This window comes from Larimichthys crocea, unplaced genomic scaffold (assembly GCF_000972845.2).
Source record: "Larimichthys crocea isolate SSNF unplaced genomic scaffold, L_crocea_2.0 scaffold220, whole genome shotgun sequence".
Lineage (NCBI taxonomy): Eukaryota > Metazoa > Chordata > Actinopteri > Sciaenidae > Larimichthys > Larimichthys crocea.
This window is the reverse complement of record NW_020852928.1, coordinates 525,514-550,523: the sequence shown is the minus strand read 5'-3', so window position 1 is coordinate 550,523 and position 25,010 is coordinate 525,514. Positions and strand designations below refer to the sequence as shown.

General features: G+C 39.8%; 1 protein-coding gene across 2 annotated transcripts; it reads left to right on the top strand.

Annotated features, from left to right (window-relative positions):
* Positions 1 to 1,923: 1,923 nt before the first annotated feature.
* slc2a15a (solute carrier family 2 member 15a) lies at positions 1,924 to 24,852 on the top strand. Of its 2 annotated transcripts, XM_010750961.3 has the most exons (12): positions 1,924 to 2,042; positions 5,584 to 5,682; positions 9,337 to 9,497; positions 11,060 to 11,184; positions 12,216 to 12,361; positions 13,091 to 13,223; positions 13,546 to 13,733; positions 19,241 to 19,351; positions 19,772 to 19,873; positions 20,396 to 20,471; positions 22,444 to 22,571; positions 23,859 to 24,852. In XM_010750961.3, exons 1-12 carry the CDS (start codon positions 1,998 to 2,000, stop codon positions 24,108 to 24,110), a joined length of 1,566 nt encoding a protein of 521 aa, XP_010749263.1. In that variant the 5' UTR covers positions 1,924 to 1,997; the 3' UTR covers positions 24,111 to 24,852. The 2 variants fall into 2 exon arrangements, with proteins under 2 accessions (XP_010749263.1, XP_027131633.1); XM_027275832.1 differs by lacking the exons at positions 1,924 to 2,042; positions 5,584 to 5,682 and adding an exon at positions 8,243 to 8,430.
* Positions 24,853 to 25,010: the final 158 nt, after the last annotated feature.

Below are 25,010 nucleotides of genomic sequence, written 5' to 3'. Positions count from 1 at the left end.
TCAATGTTTGATGTGTGTATAGGTGTTTCTCATTTTGTCATTTTTGTGGTTGCTCATCACTGTAATCTCTTCTTCTCTTTCCAGTGGTCACCTGTCAATCAAAGTGTGGGTGTTGGTACAGTAAGCTGTCATCACTGTCAGTTCTTAACACTCCTGTGCCACAGTAGTTTTCAAACATTATCAGCAGGACAGACATTCTTTCTGCAACCTCCGACCATTGGAATGAATAAAGGACAAGTAAGGTTGCACACAGTCACATGAACCCAGGATGTGGTACACTGGAAGTGTTATCAGACATTGGCTACATTTAGTTGATGCACACATGATTTTTGATGGAATAAAAAATAAATAATTAATCAACATCTCCACAGGCAATCAGACTGTTAGACAACAATCAATGTAAAACATAAAAAACATAATGAACTGTTAATATAACTGCAAACATAAAACAATGTGCACATTACACCTTTTATCTCTGCTGCTATTTAATTTCATTCAGTATCAACCTCTCTACGGTATATACCTTCTATAGTCATAATGCATATATCCATATGTAGCATACGTATATATCCAAGTCTAGCACACTCTCTCTGTTGTGTCTTGTCATTTGTCACCTGCTGGATACTGTGGGTAATACACTGATACAAATAGCTCATGGAGCCCGACTTCAAAGAAAACCTGACCTAACCCATATTGCCTAACCACATATGACTGGTGGTGTCCTGGAGTCCTGTTCTTTCAATTCCTGGCAGGCACCCCAACACAATCTGTGTGGTTAAAGAAAGAAGCACTTCATGGAAAGGCAGCAGGCGACAATTGCATTTCCAAAAGAAATGTAATAGATGAACATTAGGACGTTTATTTAAGATATTAGGAAATGTTTCTGGTTTTCCTGTAGATCTCACAGCATTCTGTTCACTGAGATGAACCCACATGTCACATGATAAAATAAGAATCTAATCTAATAGCCTGACAGTGCTTGTATCTGCTCGTGACATACAGTATTGCAGATCTCAGGACAGACTTTACAGAATTTACAAATTTGGAGCTCTGTAATAACTGAGAATAGTGTGATGAATTAGGCTAATAGGGAGAATGTTCCAAAGGGCAGGATTTTCTCAACAAAACAACCTTTCATGCGCCAGCAGTGGGGGTAAAATCATAGGATTTAGAAATGTGGAATGTTGTGCAGGTGATTGTTACCCAGTGAATGGTCACAGAGAACATGGCCTTTCTTCTGTTAACTCATTGAATTATTAGCACATGATCACTGTGTTTGATTGTGATAGTATTGGAATTCTATGTTAAGTTAAAAGACCATAACTGTGGTTTTGAATGTTTTATCTTGAGTAGAAATCAGTTTTTTCCCATTCATTTGTGTATTACATAAACCTCTTACCTCCTCCTGTTCTCCTCTTCTCTAATCCCATTTCCCTTTCCCCTCTCATTTCCTTTCCCAGGGCCCCATTTCCTTCTTATTTTTTTGCCTCTCCCATCTTGTCATCCTCACCTTACGTACCCCCACCTCCTCCATCTCCTCCTTATTTGCTCATATTCCTTTGCTCTCCTTCTCTCTTCTCATCTCTAGCCTCATCTCTCCTCTACTCTCCACAATGCTTATTCTCTCCTCTTAATTCCAATTCTTATTTCCCTTTTGTCTCTTCCTCTCCTCTCCTCTCCTCTCCTCTCCTCTCCTCTCCTCTCCTCTCCTCTGTCTCTTTCTTTGTAAATTCACTTAGAGTTAATTGCTTCCAGCAGGCTTTTCTCTCAGTCCGTCACGCTGCTCTCCGTCATGTGATGACACTGTGTGTGCTTGTTATCGGGGGCCTCTGGCTGTAGCTCGGTGGAGAGGCCTGGCCTTCTGCACATGAACTGCCTTGACCACTTTAACCTGGACCCTGTGACCACGCCTGCTACTACAGCCATGCGATCCTCTGCAGTGTAGAGAGAAACTCTGCTGCTGTTTGCTGTTTGGGACTGGGTGACAGAGATCTTAAATGGCTGAGGAGGTATTAATTCCATCGTCTGGGAAAATCACATCGGTAAGTTTAGACTGGCTCCTTCAGTGGGTTTAGATCCAGAGCTGGGACTGTTAGCTGACTGATCCTCTATTATTTTAGTCCCAGCAGCTATTTACCAACTTCTAAAAGTCTTGCCTGGTGCTAGGGATGAAATAGAACAGTAGCTGCATTATTGAGATCTTCCAGACATTTGAAGTGAGCCACCAAACTTTAAAATCTTTAATGAGAGGAAGCATTCTTTAATGTTTTTGTAAAAGTTATGTGAATATTGATTGAGTGATATTTTGACCAAAAGTATACAGACAGAATAGACTGCAGCCTGAACAACTAACTTCAGTGAAGTCACCATAGGAATCACCGATTGATTAAGGCTTGATTTAATTCAGACCGAGTAGTCATTCAGTCAATTTTCAGTATTTAAGCAGCTTGTTTTTGGTGCATTAGGTCATAGCTATTTTGAATCTTTTGTCAGCATTGACACATATTTCAATAATATGATCATGTTAAATAACCAAAACAATGACTCATTCATAATCAGATATGGACTGGTTCATTTCAGTGTTGAGGGGTGCATTGAGTAGTTGAGATCAGGCTGCTTGACATCATTCTAGTGTGCTGAGCATGTCAGTGTTACAAGTGTCTACGGAAACATCATCTAGAGTATACATAATAAAAAGTAGATCACAGGCAAGATAATATTTGTACTTATTTTTTTACTTTGCGTGTTATTCAGGCACTGATCATCCTCCCGTTGATAACCTATTTTATTTTTCTTCTCCAGATAAATGTCATCATTCATATTGTCTATATGGCAAATAATCTTGTCAAATTAAGCTAAAATGGTGCAGACTGTAAACTAATCTATTTGAATGTTTACAGCACTTTGTCATGAAAGATGTGACAGAAAGTAGCATGGCAAAGATCCTCATGGATACTACTTTTAAGCAGGCATAGTGGATAACATGGCGACTCAAGATGGCCAGTGTGAATAGGTAAAGACTGTAGGCCCAAGTAGCAGACTGATTGAATAAGTAGTTTAACAATGTCAGTATGACAGGAAGGATGTCAAAATGACACAAGAGTTTCATTGATTGACTGACATCAGAGATTATTTTTGTTTGTTATATTTTCAGACACAGACAAAGAGCCTGTTGTGTCTTGATGTAACATTCTTAAACAATGTTTGACAAGCAGTGATTTCGACTGTTCAGTTCTTGTTTCAGTCGTTCTAGTGGCATTTCTTTAGAAACTTTCGGCCGGGGTGGTCCACGATAAAATATCTGGTCAGCCAACCATCAGATGGATTGGGGTGGAATTTTGTTCAGATGCTCGTGGTTCCCAGATGATTACCTACTGACCTACTACTACTATGTTCATGGTCCCCATAGGATGTTTGGTAAAAACGTGTTTCCCCTGCAAAACTAATTTTGTGTTCATCACTAATTTGATAATGTTAGCATGCTACAGTAGCATGCTAAATTAAGTTGTTTAGTTTAAAGCACCACTGAACATCATGTGTGACTAAACTCCCAAACCATTTTTTTCAGATGTAAACCAGTGGATATGGGTATGTCGTATGTTGTTGGTTCAGGCCCAAATTCTGACAGTATTTGAATCACACATTGTGCTCTAAATATGCATAGTTACCACATATTGAAACCTGGCTAATACATTTGAATTTAGCTATTTGCTGATTTTGAAGGCAGTTGACGTGGTGGCAGCTTTTGTGAGTCTGCTGGACCTGTGGCAGTCTGAAACACATTCATGATATGTTTTGTTTGCTCTGTCTGTGATATTTCCTTTGTCACTTTAGTTTGTGACAAAGGAAATATCACATGAGAGGATGATAGTGATTATCCTTTTCTGCCTTTTTAAAATTTGCTGGAAGCGAGGGAGCAAAATTTGGAGGTTTAGTTACACATTAAGCCACTAACATGACTAATAGACTATTCCCAAACCATAAGCAATAAACCTACAGCTCAATACCGTAACCAAGTAGGTTTTGTACCAAACCACAGTAATGTCATTTGTAACACATCATGACAGACAACAATGTCTATATTAAGAGTGACTGCAAATCCCTCGACCACATTTAATGGAAACATTTTTTAAAATTCCCATATTCTAGAATACGTGTGCATGGTAATTAAAGAGTGGTTAAGTTTAGGCAACCAAAAGGAGGTAGAGCAGGTGTAATCACAGGGCGATGACCTGCCCCAGATCCTCCCGTCCACATGTCCAAGTGTCCTTGAGCAAGACACTGAACTCCAAATTGCTCCCAATGGTCAGACCAGCACCTTGCATGATAGCCCACTACCATTTGTGTGTCAATGTGTGTGTGTGTGAATGGATAAAGAAGTAAACTGTAAAGCGCTTTATGCTGCCAAAGCACTTGATCACTGTGGTTAACTTACATCACTGAAGAGAAGCATATATTAAATAGAATGTTTGTGTGTAATAGAGAAACTGTCATAAGTTCCCATGTAATCAACACAAGTACCTGCCAGCCATGAAAACATTTCTTTTTAGTCACTTTGGCTTCATGTCATATGCCTCTTGGTTGTATATACTAACAAAACTAACAACTATTCTGTGCTCCTTTACACCGTTCTCAGCTTATGTCCTCCTCTGTAAGTCGCTTTGGATAAAAGCGTCTGCTAAATGCAATGTAATATAATGTAATGTATATTTTACTTTTTGGGCCTTTTTAGCTATTCTTCTCATATTTTTCCCAATGCAGTGTTTACCCTTACAGTTCATACCTTGACATTTTAAAGTTTAGCTGGGTAGTTCTTTCATTACCAGATACTGGTCACACTGTGGGAAAAGGTTTCTGTCTTGGCAGCCAGCCATGCCCTTTGGTTTGCCTGCAGTGAGGAATGTGAACAATGCCAACAAGAAATTTTGGACAAGCAAATTAAGAGCCTCATTTCAAATGAAGACCTCCACTGTTTAAGAGGAACTGCTATTTCTCTCAAAAGGTGTCTATAAGAACAGTGTTTAAACAAACATGACTGAAACACTGAAAAGTAGCTCTGAGAATTACTGTCAGAGAATTCTAAGATCATGGTGTCATTGTGTGCTCCATGGGGACTGTGTTTGATTGATTTGGTACAAAAAAAGTTTTAGTCTCTATAGCTAATTGCCCTGTTCATGACAAATGTACTGAGGTAGTGAGATGCTGATTATTATATAACTGTAATAACTATTCTTGGATTGGTGGTAGAGATGGCAGAGACAGGAGCCGCCACACCAAGTTTAACAAGAGTAATCTGTGGGTCATGGAGCCATGTTTTAGAGTGAGAGAGTGGAGAAGTGAAAGTCGGGAACTATTTTTTGTCACTTTTATGGTACAGTACATGGCGAAATACATATAAATCCCAATTCACATCACTTTCTGGAAAGCTATTATATTTATTTAAGGGGATAAAATGTATGTTGTTTTGGAGAAACATTAGCACATACAGTCTTTACCATGGTCTCATTTGTTTTATTACAACAAGGAATCACATCCCATTCAGTTTTCTGAACTTCCTAACATATCTCCTCCCTCCGTCTGCAGCAGCTGACTGGCTCTTTGTTGGCAGTGGCATTCCTTACCTCCTTTGGGAGCTCCATGCTTTATGGCTACAATCTGGCTGTGGTCAACTCTCCTGCTGAGGTAAGACACATACACACACTATGGATTATCAGCTGGGAAAAGTGGGCATCTGTCCAGGGACATTAGACCCCCCAAGGGCCCCGAAAGTTCCCGATTCCCTGTGTCAAGTGACTTTCGTTAATTTTATTAATTACATTTGTAAAGGAATTTAAACCACTGATATAAGATAGCAACTAAGGCAGCTCATTCTGTCAGCCTGTGATGTAGAGAAGCCCTGTGCACACCTGCTTCATACACTAAATAAAGTGTACATATATATATGTATATATACAAACACTTTCACTGTTGCAGTGACATGAAAAACACTGTGCACAGTGCAGCACCATGGCTGATGCCAATGGTCAATCTAAGACTTGCCCTTGCCGCTGTTTCAAGCAGGGATCTCGCCCCATTCTGGATCGCCTCATGCCTTGATGGCTGAGGTGGAGAAAGTGAGCAGCTGCAATGGTTTCTACTGAAACACTTGAACATCATCCACTCCCCGGGTATACAGGACATCATCTTTAGAGTTACATCCAGATTACTAATATTTCTGATTGTGAACGGCACAACATACCAGACTTAATTAGAAGGAATGCAGTGCCTGTCCTAGTCAGTGAGGATGAGTGTACAGAGAAGGCTACACATAGAGAGAAAGAACTGAAATATTCACCTGAAGTTTTAATACTGATAGTGAGATTCTATTTATATATTAAATATATATATGTTATATTCAACATTGAACTAGCTGTTCAAACTACTTTGAGCCCATTTTAAAATATAGAGATATCCTATTTCCCGTCCAGTGTGAAAGGACATGAGAATAAAATTACAGTTCTGAAACTTTTCCTAAAAATATATTAAGAATATAATATTAAAAAAAGTCTTGAAATCAATTATGGGCTCACTGCTGTCTTGACTTCCCTAATATCTTCTTTGGATATAATTTAAAAAAGCATATAGTTATATTTTAAATACGAACTGTGTTTGGTTGTTTAGAAAAAATATATGTTTTCTACATACATAAACATACTTATTACATATAGAGTGAACCACATGGCATACTATTCTGAGGCTGGATCTTCACTTCAGACTTTCATTGTGGTTATAAATGTTAATGTCTTAGCTCTAGAACATAATCTGGAATTTCAGGTTTTACTTTGGCTCTCTGTAACGTTCGAGCGATGATGACATATTTTGACAAATCATTTTCTTCTTTTGGAGACAGCATTCCAATATATATTTTAGTTCTGTATCTCTCTTTGCTCCTACTATTGCTGAAAGGCTGACATCACTACATACAATCCCACAAAAAAGAGTTGTTGAGTTTGCAGCTAAAATATGCCTGATGATGCTTTACTGTAGAGCCCCTCCTGAGATCTGAGTCTTTTGCATTTGTCTGCCGGTCTTCCTCCCGCAGTTGGGGAAATTGATGCTGGTCCAACAACTCGTGCCATCACATGGTAAACTGATTAATGGGCTGAGGTAGAAAGACTTGGAGATTTGATTAGACCGGCTGAAAATGTCAGAGAGTAAAAAAGAGAGGGAAAAAAAGAGTGTGCCGCTGTCTCGTGACTGAGATATCTCAGCCACATGACACTGACTGACTCTAGGTGGGATAAACCAAATGTTCTTTATTGGTCCAGTACAGCATCTGATATACAGTAGAAAAACAAAAAAAAAAATGAAACTGGTGATACATGATCAGAAAAACTATTTAAACTATTAAACTATTAAATATAAATTTTAATATATAGCACCCAAAATTTGTTTGCGGGTCCATGAGAATGCAACGTCGACCTGTATTCATGTGAGAATAGTTTCAAATTATTATAAACAGGATTATACATGTTTGTATTTTGTCTCAATTTACAGCTTTTGACATTTCTATGTAGAACATATTTTAAAAATAAATGACACAACTAGAGTTGTCACGATACCAAAATGAGTAACCACGATACTATACCAGACAAAGTATCGCGGTTCCGGGTATTATCGCGATACTGCGGCCTTTTTTTATTATTATCATTTTTATAAACTGCAATGTATTTGTACAAGTTAGTTTGAAACAACGACGTTTGTTTTTTAAGCAAAATTAGTGTTGCCACTGACGAAGACGCCACGGCAGACTCGCTGCTCGGGCCCAGTGCTTCTGCCATGGTGAGTGTGTTGTCTCGTGTCTGGTCGAGACAGAACTTTAGCTTGTTGTTTGTTTTGAAGCGAGTTTCTATCGAAGCGGAGCTGTCTTCGCGGAGTTTGTTCTTGCCGGCAGAAACACACGAACAGCCAATCAGCCAACAGACGGGCGGACCCAGCGTGTGGAAACAGCCTATCATATCCCTGGACGTCACCAGTAACAGGCAAACAGCCAATCATTCAGCAGCTGTGTAGTTCGGTTGCGGTTCCACGTTGGTTTGTTTACAAAGGAGTAGCATGCAGTGAGAAGCCGGGAGGAGAGCAGAGGCGGCCGCTATGTAGCGGAGACTGGCACCGGTAGTATAGTAATCCACGGTAGTACCGTCGTGTAAAATTTGTAGTATAGTAGCGACGGTTATGATTTGGCACCGCGGGGTACCGGGTATACCGTGGATATCGTGCAACTCTAGACACAACACAGAAATGTACTCTTTTATTTATTTACAAGTCAGAAGACTTAATGACACAGCCTACATCCAGCCTGTGAGCATTAGATTTTTCTGGCCTTGTGGAGGAAAGCTCCAGGTCAGTCCTCACCTACAAATACAAACAGTACTTGTGGAAATCATGAGGGTGAGGCACAAAATCAATAATAATGCATTTTATTAAAATGACCCTGTTCAGTGTGGAAAAGTCTCTAGTGCTCCTCGCTCCTCTCCTTGCATCTCTCTCTGCTCCTCTCTTCACTCCTCTCTCTGCTCCTCTCTTCACTCCTCTCTTCACTCCTCTCTCTCCTCCTCTCTCTGCTCCTCTCTTCACTCCTCTCTCTCCTCCTCTCTCTGCTCCTCTCTCTGCTCCTCTCCTGCCAACTTCCTGCTAATCTCTCTCTCTGTACTGTTGCGGCTGCGTTCACTTTTTCTGCCCGCTCACTTGTTGCACACTGCCCTAAGGAGCTACACTACTCTATGTTACACTAACGTTAACGTTACTCGCTACTCTAACTTGAACGTTACCTTTTCCGTAGACACACTGTGAAGAAGGAGAAGAGGGTCCGACAGGATGTGCTGCGCTAGTTAATGACTCTGTGGTGTGTTTGTGCTCACACAGGAGTAAAAATCATTAGTGGTGCATTGATATGAATGATCTTGTGAAATGTGCACCGCTGCTGGCTGAATATGAAGAAACACTGCTCTGACGTGTGAAGGACCAGTACATGCTCTGCATGGTGTGCAGCAGGGTAAAGTGCCCTGGATGGAACGTTACTGTCCACTGTGTTTATCAGAAAGAATGAGTAGCTTAGTAAATATCACTACAGTATCTGATGTTTAGCTTCTTCTACCTGCTGTCTCGGGATCACACGAAATATGGCTGCAAGCTAAATGGACAAAAAAAAAACAAGTGAAGGAATTAAAAATCTACATCTTTATGAATGAGCTTTTATTCATACATCATGTATTTTTCAGTGTTTAAGACACTTCCATAACATCTTCTTCTTCTGACCTTTCCTACATCCTGTTTCTACTACCCTTCACTCCTCAGTACATAAAGGACTTCTACAACAAGACAGTGCTGAGTCGAAATGGAACAGGACTCAGTGGGCAGACCCTGACCCTCATGTACTCTCTCACTGTGTCTGTTTTCGCTATCGGAGGTCTGCTGGGCTCCCTCATCGTGGGCATGCTGGTCACTCGCTTCGGCAGGTGAGGCATTTGTTTTCACGGGTTATTCAGGAGAGGATTCAAGGTTCTACAACAGTTTATGTTGCTTTCCTGTAACTGTGAACCATTTCCCCCAAACTTTAACCAAATCAATAAAAACAGACATGCAGCCACACACCAACTGTGTTTTAATACTGCACTGGGATCTGCATAGCTGGACACATTCACACCTCTACAGTCAATCATACAGTCCAGTATAATTTCAGCTTTAGTCACCAAATCTACCTAAACCATAACTGTATAAGCCAGTGCCCTGAATTTAAACAGTAGCTTTTAGGTTGGTGGTCTCGGTGCAGTATTGTGTAGGGAAATTATGTAGAACCTAAGGTATAGATATACATTTCACCTCAATGCTGTGCTGTTCCAACGTTCAGGTTTGGTACCACGTATTCAGCAGCACCAAAACTGCCTGCTACATTGTAACTCCACAGTACACTGACAATAAGTCCTAAATCCATCCAACAGGTCGTTCTTGAAGTATCGGAATCAGTTTTTTCTCTGTATTTGTTGTTCATGAGGCCTCTTTTGACTTATTTTGTGGAACAAATACAGTTTGACATCAAGCAGGGACTATTTCTCCTCAGCAGTCCTCTGAGCTGTATTTGGAAGTTGGCTTTGCTCTGTCCTGACACCTTACCCAATTACCCCCCCCCCCCCCCAGACCATCCAACCATGAGAGTGGATAGTGGCCAGTTGGCAGTGCGAGCCTGAGAGACACTCAGCAGCATCTGGTGCTGCCACCAACATGAACACCTGAACACATACACACCAGTAACACACAGTCACACCAAAGAACATACAATACTCCAAATTATGAGAATTACACTAATAAACATGGTGCAGTATGCAGTGTGTAATATGCAGAAGTCAGACAGATGGCATAGCACATGAGTAAAAATAAGGCACATAAGAGACAGAAACACATGCACACACATCGCACACACACTTATATTGGCACAAAAGGCACTGGATCAGGGCCTTCTATCAATCATGCCTCTGTCCTCTGTATTCAGAGCTGCTGATCTCCCCCCCACCACCTTCCCCTAGTGCCCTGTCGTCCTTCAGAATGCACCAGCATCGTCTCATCCCCTCTGCCCTTCAGAAGTGTGCAAGTCCTCAAAGTGCAGAGGAAAGTTCTTTTATATGCAGTGCAGATCAGCTGGAAACTCCATTCATCTCCACCATTTCACAGAATTTTAGTGGACATTTAAATGCAAATGAAAAGCGAGCAATTTATAATCCCATTTACAGGCGGATCAGTTTCCTCACATAACAGTGTTTTATGGTTAATCACAGCTTATGACTAACCTTGTGAGCTGTGTTAGCGTTTTATGGTTAATCAGGACTTATACAGGCACACATGTCTATTATTATGACTGTGTGTATATCAGGGGAGGGGCCTACTGCTATCGACCATGTACTACTGTTGTCCTTACTGTTTCATAAACCTCTGGATCATATGATTTAATGTATATTCCTAATGTCTGCTGTGTGTGTGTGTGTGTGTGTGTGTGTGTGTGTGTGTGTGTGTGTGTGTGTTTCAGAAAAGGCACAGTGATAAACACAACAGTGCTGGTGTTTATTGCTGGCTCACTCATGGGCTTTAGCAGGATTTGTAATTCTCCTGAGATGGTTATCATCGGCCGCTTCATCACAGGAATCCACTCAGGTACACACACACACACATATTTATACCCACACATCAGTGAGTGAGATGTATGCAGACACTCTGTTCCAGTTCAGTGGAGGCCGATTCCTGTTTAAATAAATAAATGATTTTCTCAGTTTGCTGTAAGAACCTGACTGGCCTGCACAGAGACCTGACCTCAATCTTATCCAACACCTTTGGGATGAACTAGAACTCCAACAGTGAGCCAGACCTGATCACCAAACATCATTGTTGGGCTTCACTGATGCTCTGCTGACTGAGTGGGAGCAGACTTGTACTTCTGTCTGTGTGACACTACTGCACTACTGATAGGGGTTGTACTAATGATAGGTTACTTACCAGCCAAGAGAGCTGAGAGAGAAAAGAGAAGCAGAAAAGAGCCACATAGTTAATCAGTGACAACAAGTACTTATAAAACATCATTTCATCATTTTGTTGTCAATTAATCTGTTTTATTGTGACAAATAATCAGATCTAAAAAAAATTATAATGAATTTCAGAATTTCCCAGTGGTAATGTCATGTCCTAAACATATTTCATAAACAAGCAGCAAATCCTCAAAAAAAATTTTATTACATTTTTGTAAAATTAATAATGATCAAAATTCAATAATAAATTAAGTAATTCATCCTTTGATGATCAAATATTAGTGGGCTGGTAGGGTTTGTGCCATTGTTATGTTCTTCTGACATTTTACAAGTTACCCAAGACAATTTCTATTTGCTTCTTCTTTCTTCGTTTTTCATCTCAGAGTGCTCAAGAATTTTAAAGTGTTCTGCCACGGTGCCTCGATTTTTATTTTTTTACCAGTTTCAATTCTCAGGACTGCATCCAACAATCACATATTAATATAAAGTTCAAGGAATCTGCGTCCACATACTTTTGTCCTCATAGTGTCTCTTTATTGGCTGTTGCTCTTACATATTTTTTGACATAATAGTTGAGTTATCCTGTCAAATCTCTATAGAACATTTCATCAAAGTACATCAGTGTACTGCTACATTGATTCTCTCTGGGATTTTTTACTGCAGGCATCTCTTTAAGCGTCGTACCAATGTACCTGGGAGAGATAGCGCCTAAGAACCTGCGAGGTTTCCTGGGTCTCGTGCCGAGTATCTTTATAGGCACTGGAGTCTTCACTGCCCAAATCTTCGGCCTACATGAGCTTCTCGGAAAGGTAGTAAACACTGCTTTCTAAGAACAGCCATTGTGTGCAGGGGATTACAGGTAAAGTTCATGTGACCGTGTGGTTTACGGTGTGGAGCTAAAGCTTGGCTCTAGATTAACTTACAAGTTCTTCACTTCTACATTGTATAGCAAACTCAATTTCAAAACTCTATTGCAATTTGTGCATTTTATGCATCAAAATGTTGTCATTTAAATGCCAAATAACAGTAACTGAAGAACAATTCTGGGCTTTCCCCAGACAGTTTCCCTAACATTAGTGTGTTTAGTGTTACACTGGCTGACAAAACATATCTTGGTGAGATATGTTATGGTGACTTTGACAGGGATGTCCTGAAGTGAACACCATTTATTAGAATTTATTCAGATTAAGTGCTTTCATGGTCATCTAGAGCTGCAATGATTAGTTTAATCGATTAGTTGTAAACTCTTAATTTAATTGCTATTAATCACCACTATTTTGATTATCAATGAATTGTTTTGAATGTTTGTTTATCGGAGAAATTAGTTACTCATATGTGAATTTTTTCAGTTTTCTTGAGCCCTTTATGTGACATCACCTTGGGCTTTGGGAAACAACAATCAATACAATTTTTACCATTTTCTGACATTTTGGCCCAAACTTCTAATCAATAATGTTGTCCTATGGACAACCATTGCAGTGTAAAATGAATATGTTATCAACCAAAAAACAATACATGACATGTTTGAACCATTACAGGAGGAGCACTGGCCCCTCTTTCTTTCGGTAGTGGTGGTACCCACCTTTATCCAGTTGATGCTGTTGCCATGGTTCCCTGAAAGCCCCAGGTACCTGCTGATTGAAAAGCACAATGTCCACGCCACCATCACAGGTCAGTGTTGCTGAACATCAACAAGTGGGAGCTTTACACCATGTTGACAGTTTAGTTGTAATATGTTTTGAGACGTTTGGCAGTTATCTACCTTAGCAGGAGGTATTACTATTAATGCATGTACATAAACAACATTATGGAACCAAGAATGAATCTTTGTGGCACACCACAAATTAAAGGTGCTGATGACTGGTGGACAGACTTTCTGACTTACTGATACTTAAACAGGGCAAACCATAGAACTTCCAGACACACACTAGATGTGCTGTTGTATCTTTCTATGATGTGCTACAACCATGCTGCTTCCTGTCCCATCTCTCAGCCCTGAAGTGGTACAGAGCCAAGTGTAACATCCAGGCTGAGATTGAAGAGATGCAGGAGGAGCAGCGTTCCCTATCGTCAGTGGCGACGCTGTCAGTGTGGAACTTGCTGCTGGATGACACAGTCCGTTGGCAGGTCCTCAGTGTTGTGGTCATCAACATCGGCATGCAGCTGTCTGGCATCGATGCTGTAAGGACTCTTTTTAATAATGAAAGAAAGAAAAAAGTTATGTGTGGAAGGTTGGCATGTCTTTTTGATATTATAATTAATATTTAGTCTATTTAGTAAGTCTATTTTGTTTCTCCAAGGGGGAAATCACCAAGATCACACATCAAGCATGGGAGTCATGAGTCAGTCAGTGTTTCATTTCCAAGGTCCCTGAGGCTGAAATGCATTGAGACAAATAGAATTAGCAAATGACTGAATGAAATATTGTTAAATAATAGTGACATTAATCTGTATCAATTGAGTTTCGGCCACTTGCGGGGTTGGAACAAGCTAAGTAAAACATGGCTACTGTTAGCAGACAGTTGTGTGTTTACATATCCAGCATACACAAAGCAACATTAGCATTCAATTAGATATGTGTGTCCAATATTCACTCTCTGATTTGTTATCTACAAACTCCTTAGGAAAATATCTGGCTCTGTAGATACGAAATTCTCCATATGCTTACCATACAGTAGCTGCTGTTTGTCTTTCGCACTGAAAACAGCTTCTTGTTTGCAGATGTAAAACAATGAGACTAACAAACTCTGTAGAGCTGAGAGGAAATGCAGAGTTTGGCATAATTATTTGTTAGTTTGTCACAAGAACCAATTTTTTTCCAATTTTTTACATTTGATCCATAAAAATGTTTCACTGAACAGTGTCACCTCACTGTATGATTAGCAGGTCATTACGTTACGGCAGGCCAAACAGATGCCACAAAAGTGACAGCGTGTTTTGAGAACTACATGACCAACAGTGTGACTCACTTATTAACAATAGACCTTCTATCCTACTGCACTGCTCACTCAGCTCCACTGCTCAAACCACATATATGCCAGAGGAGGAACAGAGTCGTTCTTTTGCAACTCACAGGTCTTTATAAAATCTCAAGACAGGTCCTAAATCCCCTACCATAAAGGCTACTCCATTACCCAGCATCCTCCTGTCTAATATTGTAGGAAAAAACAAAATGGTGGAAATAACACTTTTTATTTCTCTCTTTATTTTACAATAATAATGTAAATATATGGCCCATTCCTCTTATACGTCATCAGGCTATATACATTAAGATAAATGTAAAAAATGCACTGCTCAGTCTGTGTACTGGAAACTCAATAGCTCTTGTCTAGCTAGACAAGGAAAACAAGATGGAATTAATTGGGAACTTTAAAAGTTTGAGGTCGGTCATTTTTAAGAAGTTTTTGTGGTGTAAAGGCAAAATCCAGAAGCTCTGAAGAGGAAAAGCAGTGACAATAATGACCACTTTCTGTCATAAACACCCAGACACATTGCTAGAAGAAGAGAAATTGCAACTGGCTATCTTGCAGACTAAACTAGATGAATTATACAGTCAAGAAGCAAAATGTGCATTTATCAAGTCTAGAACAAAGTGGCTTGAAGAAGCAATCACATTATTTCTTTAATTTAGCTGAATTAAGACTAACTCAACAACAGGAAATCAAAGAGTGTTGTGCCCACATCTTTACAGAGACCGCAGACTGCATTTCCATACCAACACAACACAAGACTACAGTCAAATCAGGGGAAGTGAACCAGTCTTCTCAACTCAGTGTTTACATCAATGACTCTTGGTGCCTAAATGTGGTTAAAGTGGATGGACAATGTACTCCATTTCCCAAAGTTGAGTTTTAACGTTAAGATGTTAATGTTTAATATTTAATGTAATGCCAACCATATTATCTGTTATTGTTGCTGCTGTTTATATTTATCCATAAGTTGTTCAAATTTAAAAAAAAGATACACTACAGGAACTGCATGAGGTCATCAGCAGTCACATGAGAAAACAAAGAATCCAGACCTTCGCAGCCTACAAAGCCTCAGCCCATCATGTGTGAGGACACGTTGCCTAATGAGCCTAGTACATTTTCTTCTCGCTTTGATCTCAGGAACAAAAACTTCGGCTGTCAAGTTGACGTCACTGCTTGAAGACAGTCCACAGTCAGTATCCAGAGCAGAATCCTGCTGTGAATATGAGTAAAGCTGCTGGGCGTGATAATATCCCAGGCTGTGTTTTAAAAACATGTCAATAACTGGGCACTCAGGGCTTCAGTACCACACGATGAACTGTCTTCATAATCAGACTCCACACAGTTCAGACTGCTGGGCAACACTGGAATCCCCCAGGGCTGTGCTCAGCTCCTCCCTGTTCACACCATACCACACATGATCCACAACGTAGAAAGAACTCTGTTGTGTAGTTTGCAGAAGACAACATCTCTATCAAACAACCATCAGTTTTGAGGACAATAGGGCTCTGCAGCGGGTGAATAGAACTGCCTTGTACATAATTGGTGCCCATCCATAGGGGATCAGTGATATCTCTGAGGTGAGGTGCCTTCAAAGGACACTATAAGGACAACGCTGGCCCCAGCCACAGCCTGTACACCCTGCTGCCATCTCTGGCCAATCTCAGGAACCCATTAGCTGTTGTCTGACAACGATTTAGCCTCTGGGGGCAACAGCCAATGTTTCTGGCTTCAGGTGTACCCAGCGGATATCCAAGCCAAGACTTCCTTTGCAGTCTGATTAGCAGCTCTCCAATTGTTGCAACTGAAGCCGTAATCAATGATTAAAAATACTCACCTACAGATTCTGCATTCATAAGCAGATATCTGCTTATAGAGATTACCGTCTGGCAAGTCACCCAGAAGTGTCTGCTGCCATATCACCAGACTACAGCTGTGAGACTACTCAATTCAACATCCCCAGTCCGTAAATATCAGTTGTTTTTCCATATGTTTTCTGTATAGCAAGAAGGGACTACAGCATATAATTTGTTGAACAACAATGTGTTTTTCGAATAAATAATGATAAATAAATTAACCTTGAACGCTGATGTCATGGCCTAGTATTATATCCCAGTTGTTTAAAGTACTGTTGGCTATGGGTGATTTTGAGTATGAGCAGGTGTTTGCTTCAGAATGGTATTAAACAAACGTTCTGTCTCTGTAGCCCCTCTTTGTGCTTGCTTACCATCAGCTGTTGGCTGCCAAATGGTGTCTGGTAAATGGAGTCTTTAGGCTACAGTGACGGACAAACTGGCACAAACTCCTGATGAAACAGCATCAGATGGTTTGAGTCTGTTCTGACTCTTTTCACTTACACTTTATCCCCCTCACCAAGACTCCTCTTCATATCCACCACAACTGTTCCCCCGTTTCTGCAGCTCCCTCATCTGATTGATCTATCTTATTAGACAAAGACACTGAGATGAAAATGTGCCTAAATGATCCCTCATTGTTTTATACGCCTCGCGTGGTCTCATGAATAAAGCCAAAAGCTGATGTCATCATTTTTCTGCCGATACGATTAGCCAAATTCTCCTTCTGAATATTGCCCTGGAGATTCATTAATTATTCAAATGATTACCGGGGCGCCTGGGCCAGAAAGTGCACGCTGTAAGCACTGGAGCTGAACTCATTAGCACACCCTTCTCTAGGCTGTATTTTTAGCTGCTAATTAGCTCTACCTAAACAAAGTGAAACAATGCTGAAACATGCACATACTGACAGCAGCACTGGATGAGGATGAGGAGGATGATGGTCATATTACTGCTGGTAGATAAATTAATCAATGGATAAATGTAATCAAAAGTCACAATGTTAATAATGACGGTAATATTAATGACTAAGGTGACAAAGATGATATTGGTGATAGTGGTGATTGGATCAGTGGGTAAAGTGGGTCGTCCACTAATCAGATGATCGGTGGTTCGATCCCCAGCTCCTCCAGTCTGCATGTGGAAGTGTCCTTGGGCAAGATACTGAACCCCAAATAGCTCCTGAAGGCTGTGCCATCAGTGTATGAATGTGTGTGAATGGGTGAATGATATATGTAGTGTAAAAGCACTTTGAGTGGTTGGAAGACGAGAGAGGTGCTATATAAGTACAGTCCATTTACCATAGATGGACTCGGTGTCAGCTGGGATTGGCTCCAGGCCCCAACAACAAGGATGATAACGATAAGTTGTTATGTAAAATGGATGGATTGGTGACAGAGATGACAGAGCTTGTGATGTGATGATATAGTTCATTACTGTGCAATAACAACAACATCAATGCTGATAATGAGTGTAATAATGAGGAAGATGATGAAGATGGCAGTGATTGAGGTGGTTATATTTGACGATGATGCTGACGATCATCCCTGATGTTGATAATGATGATGATTATGGCGAGGACGATATTAACAGTGATGACACTGATGAAGGTGATGATGACAAGCAATAACTGTGATTATGTTGTTGATGTTCTTGAGCATATTGATGTGATGATGATGATGATGATCGTGACTGGGATGTGGCAGATGCTTGAGGTGACAGTTAGTCCTAAGTGCAGGTGACAGTTGGCAACACTTGGCACACGTCCTGATGCACCACAGGATTGTGTGTGTGTGTGTGTGTGTGTGTGTGTGTGTGTGTGTGTGTGTGTGTGTGTGTGTGTGTGTGTGTGTGTGTGTTAATACCAGTGTGTGTCAGTGTACTTCTCTACCTGCTCCTCTAACCATCGTCTGCTGTCTCCAGTTATTACACCTCCTGTCCTGCTCCCCCTAAAGCCTCAAATTGAATTGAATGTGAGCAAATGTCTGCCGTCTCTCTGTGGCAATGTTGGGCCACCTGTGCAGCCCGCAAGTCCTGAATGTCTGCCTGCTCATTTAGATTTTTACACCACTGTTTTCCCTACTCAAGGCATATGTCACATTACAGGGAGAAATGTTTTACCTTTGCTTCGGAGCCAAACTGCTATCAGGTGACCTGTTACTGGCTTAGCTAGCTGTGGGTAACTGCAGCTGTGTGACGTGAATAACCTGGGCAGTGTGCTTTTTTAGCCAACATTACATGGCAAAAGACAAGCAAGACATTAAAAATGTTGTGATGACTTCATTGGACTTGTCAGTGACATGCAGTGCAGCGTGGATTGCAATTTGCAGGAAGTGCAACATATTTCATATACCTGTTTCTTGTTGTTGTACAAAATCTACAGCTGAAAATGTTATCACCATAACAATTACAAACAAAAACAAACTTTTCTTCCAATGACAGCATCTGTAACAGCCAGAATGAATAAAGAGTGATTCTTAATCCACAACAGTTCTTTACATTCTTTACAGCTACCTGAAGGAAGCAGCCGTCTGTCCCATCTGCAGTCTCTAACAGGACTAATGACTCATTGTCCAGACAGAATTATGCACAGCAGATCAACTGGTTACATCTTGTGCTACCAGTAATTACCAGACTGTGAAATAACCACAGAAACCTCTGTGCTGATGTGCACATTGAATATGTCGGTGATATTTATTCTGCATACTTTCTAATACAGCTGCATTGAAACCTGTGACGTGCCCACATGTGCAGAGACATCATCTGCTCCTGGCTGTATGAGCTGATGTATTCTTATTGAAACTTCTAAGGCTGACATCGTAACGTGCAGAGAACTGATCTTCTCATACTTATTTTTCCACCACAGATCTGGTTCTACACCAACGACATCTTTAAGAATGCAGACATCCCAGAACCAGAGATCCCATACACCACAGCAGGAACAGGAATTATAGAGATCATCGCTGGACTCATTGGGGTAAACTTGACAAACACTCTCTCACTAACCCTAACCCTCCAACTTTCCAACCATTCTTTAAACTATTAGTAACTGTGGTAAAACTGCTAAGCTAACCTCTGCGGACAGATAAGATTTATTCAATTCAATGCCATTTTATTTAGAATGTAAATCATAACATAGGTTATCTTATGACTCTTTCCATATAGCACATGTCTAGACTGTACTCTTTCTAATATTATTTACAGAGACCAGCAATTCCCACCATGTGTAAGGACTTGGGAACCTCGATCAGAACCCGGCTCTTAGGTTTAGAGAACAGTATTAGTATAATAGTAATAAAAATATAATATTATTTGATATCAATCTTGTAATCTCACTCTCGAAAGAAAGCAAATGAGTTTGTGTTTTCTGACATGAACTCTGTGTCTCCTTCTGTAGTGTTTCACCATAGAGAAGCTCGGCAGGAGGCCTCTCATGATCGGGGGATTTGCCATGATGGGCGTCTGCAGTGCTGGAATCACATTAGCACTAATATTACAGGTGTGTGTGTGTGTGTGTGTGTGTGTGTGTGTGTGTGTGTGTGTGTGTGTGTGTGTGTGTGTGTGTGTGTGTGGTGCATGATGTTGCTTCATGTGTGACTTTATCACACTTAAAAATGAACTTCTTTTTTTTTCTCCACTTCAAAAGGCCTATTTGGATTTATGATGTATTTGACAGCACGACTGTCCAAACCTTCACTGATGCTACCAGCTCTACTGTACACACTCATTCATGTCCTGAAAACACTGATATTTTGTCTTCACTTCCTAGAAAGCAATAGGATAGCAAAAGACAAATGAACACATCTCAGATTTTCAGCAGGGGAATAAGTGTGGACAAACAGCTGTGTCAGTTGGCAGAATGCACTGTATTCCTGTTCTGCCCTTTGGAACAGTGGATTCCATGTAGAGTCACGTAGCAGCAGGCTGAGGTGTGAAGCATCATGGAGAAGGAAGGAGTCAAGTCTCACATTCAAGGAAATGGCTACATATGGTCATGTTGTCCTGTTTCTTCTCCCTGCAGGCTCACTTGTCGTTCATGCGCTACATCAGTGTCGGCTGTGTGGTCGGCATCATCGCTGGCTTCTGCATCGGTCCAGGCAAGTTAATCTGTACTCTACATTAAAGGTCTTACCCGGTGTGATTTACTCATTCAAGCTGTGCAGTACACAACTGATGCCAGAACTACCTGTACTGTTACACACTGTTAATATCTTTAACTGACCTGGTTCAACACTTAATGAACCTTAAAATAGAAGAGAAGCACAGCACACACCATCAGCTAGTTTCCAGTCCCTATACTCATACAAATGCAGATCATTTCCATTATCTAATTGATCTGTTGATTGTTTTTTCAGTTCAATCAATGAATTCATCAGTCCATAAAATGTTAAAAACTGGTAAATGATCAATGCAATTCCCCATAGCTCAAGTTGTTTTGTTTTGTCCATGACTGATCAAAACCCAGAGATATTCAGTTTGCTCTCAGAGCAGAGGACAAATAAGACATTATTCATATTTCACTTATTTAATATATATTTCTTTATAACAAAGGTTTTAAAGTTAGCCTTGTCAGTCTGTGTTCTGATATGTTCTCGCTGTAAAGATTATTATTCCAATGATTCTCCATTGTATTGTGGTATAGACAAATGTCTCTAATGCTATTTGCACATTAGAGGGGATGATTTTATTTCTTAAGCACTGCAGGATTTTAAAATCACTTTCAGTTTGACCCCAGGTGGTAACCGGTACTTCACTTGGTTTGTCTGAGGTTCAAGTTGCTTTGTGTTATTTAACAGCTCCCTCTAGAGTTCATACCATAACACTCTTCTGGAGGGGTCTCTGATAATTCATTATGTATTTTAACTGAAAGCACTGAGCTCTATATTTATACAAAATCTGTCAAGTCTGTATATTGAAGTCACGTTGTTCTATGTTTTAGCTAACTGTTCTTATTCAGTGATAAATATGTCTATTTATTTTTCTCTGTGCAATTATGCATGCTATGACAAACCCATGTTCTGTGCCCGCCTGTAAGAGAGACAAATAATGCAGTTTTAATGAAAGACTATAATAATAAAATATTAGTATGCATTCTTTTGATAGATGACTCTCCCATCCATATGCTGGCCTGGCTCTCACCACATTCTCTTTATCTCTAATTAGCCTTGTTAATCCTCATTCCTGTGAAAGATGATGAATGAACGTTAATAATCAAATCATGATTGTAAATAGTGTTTTCGCTACAAAAAAAATAAAAATCTTGCATGCTAACATATCTTGTTAGGAGACTCATCTGCTCTTTTTTAAAACAAAATGTACTGCTTCATTCTAAAGAATGAAAAGTTTTACCTTCATGTGGCTCAGGGACAAGAACTGGAGTGACTTAAGATAATATTTAATTCAAGATTCCATAGTTTCATATCATTGATGACTGCACTTAGTGAATTCTATATAATGTAACACCAGCAGTTACCACACTCGAAAAAATACTTTTCTTACAAGGTTCTTTAAAAAAACTTCTGGTTTTACATGGAACTTTTGCAACTAATGATTATTTTCTCTGTTAATCAAAAACACAATTAACAAAAGTTAACATCCTGAAATCTGTCTGAAGAAAAGTCCAGAACTCAGATTTCTAAAGCCATTTTTTTTTATTTTACCTTTTTGCTTAAAAAAGTCCATTTATGAAAATAGCTGTTGATTCATTCATTCATTCATGCTCTAAAGGGGAAGTCCAGCAGTTTTACACATCAAGCTCAGCTTACTCATCATATTCATGTATATTTATGTGAAAACAGATCACCTCCTCAGGTTTGATGTCAGTTTAATTGTCACATAAGCTGAAAGCCTACTTTACATGTGGGATGGCTTGAGTTTGAACAATGTCACGTTGCATAGTGACAGATGTAGAATCAAGATACAAGAAAGTCAAAGTCAGGATTTCTCAGCCTGGACAGATTCTGACAGTTCCTGTGTAATCTGTTATTCACCTAATGGAAGTGAAAGACTAACTCAGTGCCATGCCCCTTTTAATGAACTTTCATATCTTTTGTTTTGGTCCTCTTGCAGCGGGGGTTCCCTTCCTAATCACAGCGGAGCTCTTTAAACAGTCCCACCGCCCAGCGGCCTACATCGTAGGAGGATCACTCAACTGGCTGTCCAACTTCACTGTGGGTTTTGTCTTCCCCTTCTTACAGGTAAAAACTATGCTGCCCTGTCCTGCGGCAGCTTCTCTCTGTTCATAAATACTGGCACACTACACTGGGGATGCTCAGGATTAAAGGAGGGGGAAATGATAACACAAACAGACAGGCTAAAATCTCTTTCATACGTCTCATTTGTTTAATTCATCTGACAGTAAGACAGTCTCATACTTATTACATCTAGGGTCAAACCTGCACAAAGACTAAAGAATATACTGCTCACAACACAGTGTAAAGGGTCAAAAAAAGGGTCCATTTTCTCCAAGGCCACACAGCCCCTTCTACTGCAGGAAATGTCTCCCTGCAAGCCACATTCTCACAAGTTTTTTGTGTTTACCCTTTTCACTTTTTTTAGTGAGACATGCAGAGACAGTGAGGGACATACAGTGATGCCCCACTTTCTCTCTTATATTGGTCATCTTGGTTGGCACAAGGTTAAAATATTAATAATAATGTTTTTACGGTAAAAAACTGGCAGCTGTGGTTACCAGAATTTTACCGTAATAAATCCGGTAAAACTTTTTCTAATATTACAGTAAAAGGATATTGGTACTGTTAATTTCACATTTAAGTTGGTGTTTTATTCTGTATTTTAAAATGTCTGTAGATTTGACGGCGAAAAACGGTCAAAACATGACAGTAAAAGACCGTATAAGAAATATTTTTTCTTTATTTATATGCCATTTTAAGGTAAATATAGTAGTATTTTATATTTTATTAGTATTTTATATTTTTATTAGTATTTTATATTTTAGTATTTTTATTTAGACTGTTATTTGTACAGTAAAACACCAAAATTCTTAATAACTCATTTAACGGTCTTTTACTGTCATGGTTTGGCAGTTTTTCACCGTAAAATCTGCAGACATTTTTTTACATTGTACAGATGCAGCAGTGAAATTTTTATTTGTCTGTATCATTGTGATGTGGCATCACATCTGTTTGACCAATCCTGATCAGCGTGTTTAGTATCAGGCACTAGTCACATAAACAAGAAGAGAACATAGGAAGCAAAAGTAGAACCGATGCCATATTTATCTAGCCTGGTGTAGTCAGAAGATCATCAAAGACCATTTGAAATGAGATCAAATGGAGCATGCTTGTGTTGCATAATTTCTGCTTTCTGTAAACTGATGACAAACCTCTTTGAACTGAAAATTCATAGATCACTTGTTTCATGACAAACATGGTGTTTCTCAGACGCTCAGTCTCTAACCTTTCTATCCTCTTTTCTAAATCCTTCCGATGATGCTCCATCCATCTGCCATGTCCAACCATCAGGAGTCAGCGGGGTCTTACTGCTACTTGGTGTTTGCCACCATTTGTGTGTCTGTGGCCGTATATGTCCACATTGTGATCCCAGAGACCAAAAACAAGACCTTCATGGAGATCAGCCGAATGTTCTCTAAGAAGGAAGCTGTCTTAGAGACCCAGGGCCTGATCCACGACCAGCTGAAGTTGAAGAAGATGAATGGTTACGGTGGTGTTGAACATACTTCTCTGGAGTTTGACAGCTCTTCCTCTGTACCTTAACTGACCTCCAGGTTCTCACAGGGACTACGAAACCATTCATCGCTTCCTCTGCTCCATTCCACTGTTTTAATGTGTACATATTAACCAAACACACCTCACCTGGACTCACTTGGATCACACTCAGGTTCAGATCTTTGCTGAGTACAGTTCTGGTATTAATTTAATGTTTCAGTCTGTTTGAGCCATTTAAGGAAAATTTGGGTGTCAATTATGTCACTTTAATAATTTTTATTTTTTTTATAATAGCCACCACATAGCTGTATCTATTGTTTGAATGCCAGAAGTGCTTCAGTTGTATACATGAGTATCCCAATTCATATATGTCAGGGCACAGACTCAACAAACTTACCAGAGATTGTCACAGCAGCTTGTGGGAAATACATACTGAACACATACTGAATTATGTGTGCATAATTCAGTATGTGTGATTGAAATTAACCTTTTGAAATACATTTTTTAATCTTTTGTATATTGTGATAAAAGAAATGATCTATGAAGTGACAATATTTATGCATGTTTTGACCATGTCATCTTTTCATCGTAGTTCTATTACTTGTTAATATGAGAGTGTGTCAGAGTTCTCTGTATGATCTGTGGTGTGCAGTAAAGTGTGCTGAAATGTTTGTTTTACATGCAGATTGTAATACCGTGTTTTGTGTTCTGTGATTTAAAGACAACAAATGTTGTTCATCCCTCCAGCAGCAGTCTAAATCAGTGTTATAACCAGCTCTGATTAACATTAGGGATGTAACGATACATCGTGACACGATTAAAATCGGTACAAATGTGCGACGACTCGCATCGGTTGACAGAAAAAATGAATCGCGATTCTTGGCGAATGGGAGAGAAGTAGGATATGTTCTTTTTCGTCTTTTTTTTAATTAGAAATAGGTTACGTTG